Source organism: Onychomys torridus, chromosome 1, assembly GCF_903995425.1.
Source record: "Onychomys torridus chromosome 1, mOncTor1.1, whole genome shotgun sequence".
In the NCBI taxonomy this organism is placed as follows: Eukaryota; Metazoa; Chordata; class Mammalia; order Rodentia; family Cricetidae; genus Onychomys; species Onychomys torridus.
The window spans coordinates 69,569,857-69,582,054 of record NC_050443.1 but is presented as its reverse complement, the minus strand read 5'-3'; the positions used below and the strand labels follow the sequence as shown (position 1 = coordinate 69,582,054).

Sequence of the window (12,198 nt, the reverse complement as noted above, 5' to 3'; positions counted from 1 at the left end):
TGAGGAAACTGGGCAAATGGATTTTATCTGGCTTCTCTGTTTGACCACCAACTGGCAAACAGCACTGTTAGAAGAACTGAGCGGAGGGTAAATGAGAGGGTAAAGTAAGTGTCTGATCATGGGTCCAGGCTCTCCTGCAAGAAGCTGGCCTAAGGTTTACAGGAAACGCTGAGGGAGGGAGGTCAAAAGCCCTGGAAGAATACAGACTGATTCCAGAAATTAAAAGACTCCATGTTGGAAGCCCCTTGAGGGGTAGCTCTTTGTCGGCGACATCCGTGCTCTACTTAATAAGTTTACCCGTAACTCTTGTTGTCAGCTTAGGGAAGGATGACTAAAGTACTTAGCTGCCTGGCGTGGTGGTGAGGCCCTTAACCCTAGCACTCCAGAGGCTGAGAGGCAGGCAGATCTCTGCCAGCGCAGGGCCAGTCTGCCCTGCATAGTAAGTTCCAGGCCAGGCAGGCAGAGCTGCATAGTGAGATCCTATCTCAAGAAAATAAATGAACAAATAAATAAATTGTCTTTATCAGATACGTAAATCTAAAAAAAAAAAAAATCTCAGAAAATGTGTAACGTTGGAACAAAAGGGAAGTTTCAATTATTTCAAGCTATTTATTTTTGGATGACTTTTGGTTTCTTTTAGATGATTTTGTTTTTTCAACAGGATCTTCCTGTGTAGCCCAGGCTGACCTTAAACTCTTCATCCTCCTGTCTCAGCCTTTCCGGGTGATGGGGTCACAGGTATGTGTTCCCGCGCCTGCCTCGAATAATTTTTTTACTGATGAGAAAAACCATTTAACCAACAGCTATTTTTCACTAACTCCCTCGGTTCCCATCCTTCAATAGGTCCCTAATTACCCAGCATTAATTTTTTTAATTACAAGCCATGCTTTAATCTATTTTTTTAAGTCAATTAGATCACTTGGAAGAGAGTAGGAAACCTACTTAGAGGAGCCTGGCTTCGGACTTCCCGGGCCAAAAAGAGAATTCCTGGAAATGTAAAGAGAAAAAAAAAAAAAAAAAAAAAAAAAGAGGCAGCTATAGAGACCGCCTTCAGGATGAGAGAGGCTGCCTTGCACAAAACGGAACTTCAAATGCTGTACTGCGAGGGGCTTGGTTCGGTTTGGTTCCTACCTTGAAAACTGCTGTATGACTAGATCTATATTGCTTTGTGAAAACTGAGAAGGAAGATAGAATCAATGACTTCAGTACCTCAAGCTACCCGGTGAGCACTTGCTCCAGGTGTCCGCCATACTAGCTGGAGTTAAACCTAACCTGACAGAAGCAGACAGAAAAGCCCAGGGAAGAGCCTCCAGCTCCTGCCTCACTGCAGCGCCCCGTCCCACACCCCGGACTTGTTGGAAAATCAGAGGAAAATCATTCCTCTGCAGCCTCTCGCCCGTGCTCTTCCTCATATGGCCGCCAGGAGGCGCGCGCGAACCGCCGCTGGTGCCTAAACTGGGGTGGGAGGGTAGGTGAGGACAGTTGCTTTGGAAACCGAGAACGCGTCAGCGGCCGGCCGGGCTGGTGGGGAGGAAAGGAGAAGGGGACTGGAGAGTTTTGGAGAGAGCTTTGGACTCTTTGAACTTGAGTGAGAACCACCAGCCGGGAGCCCGGGATTCGCACCCGGGATTCGCGTTGGAGAGGATGTCGGGAGAAAGCTGACATCCTTGCCTGACCTCTGGCTTCTTCCAGTCTGTCCCCGAAGACTCTATAGCAACCCTCCCCCACTACACCCGACCCCCACTCCTGTTGGTTTGCAAGGACACGAGATGGGCTTGGGGTCGCGCCCTCTGGTTTTCCCCTCGGGACGTTGTTCCTGGGCGGTTAGGAACTGTTGAGAGCGGTTTCCGAGGCTAGCCCCTCTTTCACATTGAAAACAGGGATACCAGCCTGGTTGGGGCCATCCTAAACTTGAAGGTTTGTAACCTCCGGGGTGTCCTCACCAGTCGCTAACTCAGTAGATGCTCAGCCCTCTGACACAGAGGTCCCCCCTTTATCCGAGTAGGGGCGGTTTCAGGGGTCTGAGGGTGTGACATTGTTCTATTCCAGTATCCCTTCTTTGAATAATGTATACTGTTTGGGTTTGGGTCTGTAGGTACGGGGCAGGGGCGGGGTGAATGGGGTTAAAAAGCATCCATAGGGATTGGTACTATCCCTGAGAATCAGGCATCCCCCTTGATGAAATAAAGAGGACTGCAGCCTTTGTGTGACAAGTTATCACTCCACAATTTCCTCAAAGCATTTGAGTCTTCTTAATTCTGAAAAGAGACAGAAAAAAAATGGAGAAAGACACTGGGAGTCAGACGGGGCCAGAAACTGGGCTGAAGTTGAAAAGCTTAGTGAAAAAACAAGGGATCCCACGTCACCTTCCTTCTCCCAGTGTGTTCCCAATTTGGAGGATGCCCTGAGTGAATACCTTACACACCCTTGGACCCTTCTCAATGACAGTCCTGATCCATCACAGCAGGACTGTCCTCCGAGTTCAGTGTGCTAGCATATTAACTCTCACAGGCAATTCATATATTTCAGTGCCTTTCCCTGAGGCTACAAACAGCCTTCAAAAGAGAACACGTGATTTTGTCATTTAATGAATGTCCTGGATTTTTATGTCACTGTACTAGCTTCATTAGGGAGCAAAATGTTTATTTTAGCTTACAGGTTACTGTCCATCATAGGCAAGAACCATGGAGAAAAGTGCCTACTGGCTCACCGGGGTTATGCTTAGCTAGTTTTGTTGTTGCTGCTGCTGCTGTTGTTGTTGCTGTTGTTGTATAGCCCAGACCGACCTGCAAAGAGAATGATAGCACATAGTGGGCTGGGCCCTCCTACATCAATGAACAAAATAACCCTCCACAGACCGTTATGACCTGTAAAATCACTCCAGGAGACTCCCTCTTGGGTAACTCTAGGTTGTATCAAGTTATCAGTTAACTCCAAGACCTTGTCTCCTCAATCCCTTCTTTACCCCATAACCTCCTTCTGTTAGGAACTGAAATGGTGAGGAGATAGGGAAGGATGCCCTGTCTAAGAAAACGAAAGAAGAGGAGGAGGAAGAAGAGGAGGAAGAGGAGGAGGGGAGAGGGGAAGGAGGAGGTGGGGAGGGAAAAAGGAAAGATTTCTTTCTTGAAGGCAAAAAAAGAATTCAATAAGTCTGGACATCCATCAGAGTATGTGATGCTTGCTTACAGGTCTTGTAAGAGACTCCAAGCCCTGGCCCAGCTTATGCCCTTATGATCACTACAATAAAAGCAGTGTGTGTGTTTCCATCATCCTCATACATTTCTCTTCCTGGTTATGTTTTCATGTTTATGAAATATTATTTATTCATTTGATATTCTTTTTTCTGTGATACCATTAAAATTAAGGGACAGGGGGCATTGGGGAAAAATGTAGTCCTGCTGACTAAAGAAGTTAGGCCAGCGGGGTTCTCTCCTTTGTTATCAGGAATCCTGAATCAGATCATGCTGAGGTTTAGGATCTAGAAGAATTTGGGAACTGCAGTTCAAATAAATATTAGCACTAGGAAAATGCATGCTGGGAGGGGAGCTGGAAGCTTGCTTGGCACAGGTGAGGCTCTGAATTTGATTACCTGTGAGGTAAGAAAGGAAAGACTACATACATCAGCCATCAAAAGATACATGATCGTGTTATTCATCTAGATGTTTTACTTGGATCTGAACACATGGTTTTAATGACACTTTTCTAAGTAATTTTTTGTTTTTTTCTAATGCTAGAGTGCATTTATAATTCTGTACAATAAATTCTGGTGAGTCAGAATAAATCTTGTGATATCAAAAAGTATTTCTGGCATAAGTGAGCATGTGAACTCCAAAGACTTTTGCTGGCATGGGGAGGTGGCTCAGTGGGTAAAATGTTTGCTGGGTGAGCATAAGGAGGAGGGTGGAGGGCCCCAGCACCCAAATAATTGTTGGGTAGGCAGGCATGGTGACTTGCCTGGGTTTCTAGTGTCTGGGAGACAGATCCCAGAACACACTGGCTAGCTGACTAGCTGAATTAGCAAGCTGTAGGCTCAGGAGACCCTGCCTCAAAATATAAGCCAGAAAGCAACTGCACAAGACACACACTGTCAAACTCCAGCCTCCACATGTGTACACACACACAAACTCCCACACATGTCTACACATATGCACACCATACATGCAAACCCATGCAAAATGCCAATTTCTAAAAGATACTTAAACAAGTTTTCTTTACAAATTTAGAACCTATACATTGTTAGCAATGAAGGAAGGTCATTGGCAAAGGAAGTGAACAATGCATGTTTGCAGGCCACTCATTCACATTAGTGTTTGTTGAACATCCAGGGTGTAACTGGCTTATAGGCTAGCATATGTTTTTGAATTCCCAAAGACATGGGCTTGCTGAAGTATTGCTTTTCAGCATTACGTGAACTATAGTTATATGAGTATTGTGAATATTTTTAAATGTGTGTATTGCCTTGCAACCAAGGTTATAATGAGTTCTGTGCCTTTTTAATTGCCCTTTGTTCAGCAAGGCTCCCGGAAGGAAGCGCTGCCTTGTTGCTACTGTTACTTCTGCTGTTTTTGAGTTTATATAAGTTTGGAGCAAACTGCTGACTGGGCCAGAACTGTCTCTAAAACAGTCTCCACCCCTTTAATTAAGGAGATTTGAAAGGGGTGTGCCACGATGAAATGAACATTTCTATAAGATCATTCTTGTTGGCAAATTCATTGTTGGAAGGGAAAGAGCCGAAGGAGGGGACCAGGAATATTTAGCTGTGGAAATGGAAGGGAGGAGAAACTATGTAAGGAAGATGTAAGTAAGTCACAAGAATGAAAAAGAAAACCTGTTATTTCTGCTTGCCTGTCACTTTCCTTGCATATTAAACATTATGACAATTGTCATATTTAACCCATATCTTTTTGTTTTGTTTTTTTGAGACAGGGTTTCTCTGTGTAGCTTTGCACCTTTCCTGGAACTCGCTTTGGAGATCAGGCTGGCCTCGAACTCACAGAGATCTGCCTGGCTCTGCCTCCGAGTGCTGGGATTAAAGGCATGTGTCACTACCGCCCAGTTGTAACCCATATCTTTTAATTACATGTTTTCTCTCCCAATGGACTCTCAGAACTTTTGTCATTACTAATAATATTAGGTCCGTATCTTTCATTTCAAATCCACGTTGATGGAAAACGAGCCAGGCACGATCAGGAGCCATTTCATCGGTCCAGAAAGGTGTTAGGGCAGAATGATAATGAAAGGCAGTGTGTCTCGAGGTGTTCAGCCCCAACCCTGAGACTTGGTAGACAGGAATATGTTCTGTGTTTACACATGATTGGACAAAGCCAGAGCATTGTGGGATAGCAGTCTGTTGGAAAATTATCATATGTCCACTTTTACTACATAAGATTCATTTTCACTGAGAAGCACTTGGGGGAATGTTGTGTCAAAACATGTTCTGACAAGAAAAACAAGGGTAACAGAGGAAATCCCGGACTCCAGAGAGCCCAGAGACCTGAGTCTTTATGAGCCAGGATGTTCAAACACCACCAGACAAGCAAGAGCACATATACATGCATATATGAGAGGCATCCCATCCTGGATGAGCATCAGGGAGAGCAGTCCTTGAATAACTTGGCTAGTCTCGCTCAGGTGGCTCCTTGTTTTGCGTAAGGTCTGCTGCAGTGTTCATCTGTCTCCCTGTAACTGAGTTTCTAACTTACTTCTTCTCTGTTGCACACTTTAGGACCAGGTAGCATACTATCCACAAAACAGGCACCAAATGCACGTCCACAGTTACCAAAAACAGATTAGCTATTCACTTGTCAGGAATTATACTGGGCGAAGCCTTCTTAGAGGTAACATTCTCTTTGTGACTAGTGTTTCTCCCTTTCCCGAGGTAGAAATCCTCAAGAGGTCAGCGACTGCTAAGGAATATTTCCACTGTTGGCAGGACATCATCAAATGCAAAAGTGCCTTTTGAGGTACTGTCATTAGCAATCCAATTGTCCTGCTAATTTTCTTGAAAGCCCTCAAAGCAATGACAACATGCAGCATGTTTATGCATGAATCATTCCTGCTTTAGTGGCTTGACATTTTCCTTCATATTTTATTAAAATCCTTTGTGGTAAGCTGCAGTTAAATAACGAATTATGCATTCTGAGAGTTAAAAACATAACAACCATGTAACTGAGGTAATTGAACAAGATGAGGTCGTGTTTTCTCCAGCACCAGATGGGGAATGCTGGAGAGGACCACAGCGCTTGATCTTTTCCATATGACTCACAAAGAAAGATTAGTCTTGGCGTTTACCTCAACTTTTAAATAAAATGTAGTAGAGTAAGAAAAGAATTGAATAGTAAATTACTATTTTAAGGTGAAACATTAGCATGCTTTTTGTGTAAAGATAAAAATTCTTATTCTAAAGTAGAAAATAATATAAAATTCAGCATGGCATTGGAAACAAAGAGAACAGGTTTTTCTTAGCTGATAATTTTTTTGTGAACCATGTTGCTATAATTTTTGGTGTGGAGCTTACTGAATTGTTGTAAATGATTGTCATATTTAAGAAGATAGTGTGGTAGGTTGCTCACACTTGTAATCTCATCACCCAAGAGGCTGAGGCAGGAGGATTCCCACAGGTTCCAGACTAACTAAGTCTACAGAGTGAGACCTTGTCCCAAAAGGAAAAGAAACAAAAAAAGGACACTATGTTAATTAATGTTTTTTGCTTGGATGTGTACTTGTTGAGAAAATCCTCAGATACAAAGAAAGTGTTGCTGGAAGTCTGGGCCATGAGCAGCAAGTCTACAGAGAAAAGCATGTTTCCATTTCAGAGAGTGTGTGGATCTAGATGACCCGTGTAGATCTACATAGACTGCCAATTTGATGATCCAAGTCATTGGTGAAGCCAGGCCATAGTGAGCTCTGTGGACTGGAATCTGTAGCACACAGAGCCCTCTTCTGCTGCACAGTTAGTTGCCTGCAATTTAAAGAAAGACAATGTATATCTGTAACTGAAGAGACACATATGGCTTATTAAGTTTCCTGTATGTGAGACACTGTGCAAGTACTTTACTTATTCGGTTACATAGCTCCCCACAGCCCTTAAATTAAGGTCACCATCATTCTCAACTATTTGAGAGATGAGGAAATGGAAGTGCAAAAATAGCAACTTTCTGAAGATCACATGAAAAGGAGGTGACAGGGTCTAGGGTTAAAACATATGTCTGCCTGATTGTTCACCTGCCAAGTATTTATTCAATGAGAATTGTTGCGTCTGTTAATGGGAGAGAAAAAGTAATCCCCAAGAGTTATCACAGGCTCACTGTAAAGAGTCACTTAGACAATTCTCATGGTGTCTCCCACCATAGCAAACTACAAATGCATTATAACAAGGATGGGCCCTTGATCTTAGGAGAGCAGTGGAAATTAGATAAAAATCTTCTAGGGAAAGCTATATTTTAAAAAGTGTGTTTTGGTACCTAAGTCAAACCTGTGAAGTATCCTGCTTCATTCCAACATCGGCCAGTAGTGGGTCTTGGTTTTCCTTTTTAAAAAAAACATTATCAATAATTTAATTATTTCACATAAAGTAGGAGCAGGGACTGTCTCTGACTCTTTTGTCTGCTTTTGGGACCCTTTTCTTCCTCCTGGGTGGCCTTGTCCAGCCTTAATATGAGGGGATGTGCCGAGTCTTACTGTAACTTGTTATGCCATGTTTGGTTGATATCCCTGGGAAGCCTGCTGTTTTCTGAAGGGAAATGAAGGAGGAGAGGATCTGGAGAAGAGAGGTGGAGAGGAGGGGCTGGGAGGAGAGGAGAAAGGGGAAATTGTGGTTAGGGTGTAATATATGAGAGAACAAATAAAGAAAAATATGTTCTTAATAATTTAATTATCTCATATGAAGGTAATTTGTAGCTTATGAAAAGTTAATGAAGCAACATCATTATAGTTATTTGCATTTGTCACTCTCTTAGGCATGTTAAAAATATTTCAAAGGATGCTTTCATTTGTGATTTGTAGGACGACAACCCAGGCCAAACACAGTTCTTTCAAGTCCTGGCATCTTCAATTCTTAAAAAAAGGACACAACCTTCTTTTAAATATATTTCTGTATCCTTTGCATGTAGTCCACACAATGTGTTTTGTTCATATTTTACTCACAACTTCTCCCCAGTCTACCCCTGCCCTCCCACTCCCACCCCCAACTTCAATGTCCTCTCTTTTTATAATCTACTGAGTCCAGTTTGTGCTGTCTGTATATGCATGTGCACAGAGCCATCACTGGCATATCCCTAAGAGCCCCCCTAGCCTCCATTAACTGTCCATAGCTCCTCAGCTGGGGCGAGGGGTCATGAGTATCTACACTACCCATGCTAGAATGCCGGCCAGCTTAATCTTTGTAGGCATCCACGTCTGCCGTGGTTCCTGCACTGGGCCTGCCATGTCCAGAAGACATTATTTTGTCCCAGTTCCCCTGGCCCCTGGCTCTTACAACCTTTCAACCCCTTTGTGGGATTTTTTTTTTTAATAGACATTTATTGAGCTGCTGCTACTACACACAGTGCACATTGCTGAACTCTGTGTAGAAATAAAGAGCTCAAGAAACTCAGGCCTTTGGTCATTAAGAACCATGGATGGGCAATGCTGCTTGAGGGTGCTCCAGACTTGTGGATGGTGCTAGATCTGGGGACAAGAAGCACCCAGGACAGAGTGGCCGTCTTAAGCCCCAGTGGTGGTTTTCGAGGGTGGTACAAGTAGAGTGGCCAAGACAGAGCCGATTGACTTTTCTTACATCTGTCTGCTCTTCAGGTAGATTTCTTAGTAGCCAACCAGAACCATGGACAGCTCAGCAAAAGGAAATAAAAAAGATGTGCAAGATGGACCACCAAAAGATACGAAGCTGCCTACCAGCGAAGCACTCCTGGACTACCAGTAAGTCTGTATTCTGAATCTGAAAACTGCCCCATGCCGATAGAGTCATTGTTAAGAGTTAAGTAACCGTGCATGGGAGTGATGGAGTTAAGCATTGCCATGAACATGGAAATGGGTTCGAGACATCACACTGCTGAGCTGTGGGCAGATGCCAGGCAGGACCTGGGAAACAGCCCTCCTTGGTGTGCTTTGACTCCCTTCATGGTAGTGTGTTCTTTTCTACATAGACAGCAGCTTGCTGGCTTACCTCAAAATACACTGTGGAACAGTTAGTGTAAACAGAGAGAAGGAAAAGGCGTTTCCCTTTATTTGTCTTTCTATTTCTTTGACATTCCAGCTTGTCTTATTTCTAAATAACTACACATCAAATCCAAGCAATTTGAAGGTGTGTGTGTGTGTGTGTGTGTGTGTGTAAACAAGATGACGACCTCGGCTATCATTCTTCGGTCATTGTCTACCCTGGTTTTTCTTTTGACATGGAGTCTCTGTCCTTGAACTTGTGACAATCTTCCTGCTTCAGTGACAATCTTCCCACCTTGGTCTCTTAAGTTCTGGAATTACAAGCATGTGCCACAACTCCTGGCTTAAGAATTACTTTTAATAATGAGAGCATTTCATAGTCTCACTCCCAGGAGGTGGAGATGTTTTATTTCAACAAATAGCTTCTTGAGAGCTTGTGACTGTCAAGTTTGGCACTGGATAGGTGTTCTAATGTGTAATTTTTAGGGAATTCATTGAAACATGTTAGTAAATTTCCAAATAAGAATGAGATCATTCATGTTTTCATTCAACAACTATTTGCCTATTTCTCAAGTATGGCAAGTGTTGGGCCCAGTGTACAACATGATCCCTGCTGTGATAAAACATGGCAGAGACATGTAGAGAGGGAGAAAAGGACTTGAACTAGTCAGAGGGTTTGGAAAAACCATGTGAGTTTCTCTCTGGAAGAAGACAGCTGTGGAGAGAGTGGAAGGATGTAGGTTATGGAAAAGACACCAGGATGTGAAAAGGCATTCATTTTCAGGAATGGCAGACTCCGGTGGAGTAAGGGCCAGCGCAAGCAGAACACCGAGATTAGGAAAGGAAACCATTTACTGGAGGGATCTAAGGTTGAACCGGGGTGAGGGGGGTGTGATGCTGGTGACTAAGTCTGTACAAAGAAAATTGTCTTAGCAATAATCAGGGAAATGCCTCTTCTCCTACAGAAGCTCTCGTCTGTGTCCACATTCTGTTTAGAAGGGGAGAGTAAAGGGTCAGAATTCTAACGAAGACACAGCCCCTGGGAAGAGCTGTTATACCCATTCCTCGAGGTACCCCTAAGTCACGACAAGGCATCACTGCATGCACTTCTCACTGCACCCGAGCTCTTTCTTCTCCTGGAAGCAGTGTAGAAAAGTTGGGTTCTATGAGCCCAGCCTGGTTCTCACATGCTCTGTGGTCTTGGGATGACATCAGTTACAGCTCTCTCTCACTGGGGTCAACGGAGACCAGTCTTTTCCCTCGTTCACAGAGGTTTACACAAAGGCCAATGCTAGAAGTATTTCATGAGCTTGTGATAGACAATACATGACTATTCCCATGCCTGCGTTCTTCCTAATTTGTTAAAAATGAAATAAATAATCCCACAGACTGTAACAGCCAAAGGCCTGCTGGCTTATGTTCCGCTGATGACCGTTTACTTATTCTGGGTGTTCCCTGGAACAGAACTTTTGTCAGCATCTAAGGAAGAACTACCCGGGCAGCATCTTGTGTTTCTCATCCTGCCCCATGTCATCATAAGGTGGTAAGCACACAGTAGATAGTGATCCATGGTTTCTAAGCAGCTGATCTTCAAAAATGTCATCCAAAGAAAACGAGCCTATGAGATTTTGTGGTTGTGTGTGTAGAAAGGATTCTTAGTGCCTATGGTAAGTCTGTCAGCTCTGAGTAATGAGTCTGATTTTCTCCTTTATATGTAGTTTTCCTACATCGGGTATAGATATAGACAGAGAAATGGGTGTGTATATAGTTGTAGATTTGAAAAACACAAATACAGATTTTTGAAACCAAAGATTATTTGAATGGGTGGTTTGTGGGCTTGTTTTTATACAGAGCAGGAAGTTTAAACATTTAGAGCTGAGATGAAGGCAAACACTGGAAAGTGATTTCTTCTTGGTTCCTCTTCAACAAATTCTGAACACTGAATCTTCTATCTCTGCAACACCCAGCATGGCTGGTACTTAGTGTAAACTCAGAGCTTCTTCCTTGAGTAATAACCACTGTTAATCACACTCATGAAGTCAAAACTGAGATGCTGCTTTGCCTATCAATACAGGAATAGAAATGTAAAGCACTCAACTGAGTGTTGAAATGCCTGCCATGAATCAGGTGCTTTCTCGCCCACTGTGAGCATACATGGGAAAAGCAGAGGCTACCTACCACAGCCCTGGATCAGGCAGTCCCACGCATACAGGAACTCTGTCACAAAACAGTAGGGCCCTAGCTTCCCTGGAATGTGACTGGAGATGACAAAAAAGTGAGGGTTTCTAGTGATAGGTTTTATTTCCTCCCTACACTTTTTCCTTGGCTTTCTACAATGAAAACAGCTGGATAGGTTTGGTTATGATTATGGATTTTAAAAAATATATAGAAAAGTACAGAACATTTTGAAATTCAAACTTGTCTTCTGATTTGTTAGATTAATAAAATGATGTATTAGTTTCAAATTCTTCATTTCTGCACACTAATTTTTAAATAAACCTTGGATGAAATATAGATAAAACTACTTGTACTTTAAAAATTTGTGTTTCTTAGGACTGGAGAGATGGCTGTGGAGGTTAAGAACATTCGCTGTTTTTCCAGAGAACTGAGTTTTATTCCTAGCATGCATATGGTGGCTCACAACCATCTGTAACCCCAGTTCTGACCTCCACAGGCATCAGGCTCACGAGTGGTGCACAGACGTACATGCAGGCAAAATACCCCTATGCATAAAAGAAAAATAAATAAATCTTTTTAAAAATTTGTTTTCAAGGACGGAAAAAAATCTGTACACCCGTAACATTTAACTACATGGAAGGGAGATGGCACATAATACCACTATGCTTTGTAGTCAAACTGAACCTTTTTAAGATCACTTAAAAGCCAGACATGGTGGTGTACGCCTTTAGTCCCAGCACTCTGGAGGAGAGGCAGATGGATCTCTGAGTCTACAGAGCAAGTTCCAGGACAGCCACAGCTACACAAAGAAATCCTGTCTTGAAAAAACAATTAACGGTAATGTGTATGGGTTTATCATCCCAC

General features: G+C 43.0%; 1 protein-coding gene across 1 annotated transcript in view; it reads left to right on the top strand.

Annotated features, from left to right (window-relative positions):
- The first annotated feature begins 8,821 nt into the window (after positions 1-8,821).
- Ccdc83 (coiled-coil domain containing 83) overlaps positions 8,822-12,198 on the top strand; it is a 35,584-nt gene continuing 32,207 nt past the window's right edge. The window contains exon 1 of the mRNA XM_036182569.1: positions 8,822-8,916. Coding sequence (XP_036038462.1) covers positions 8,822-8,916 — 95 coding nt within the window. The remainder of the gene's footprint in view (positions 8,917-12,198) is intronic.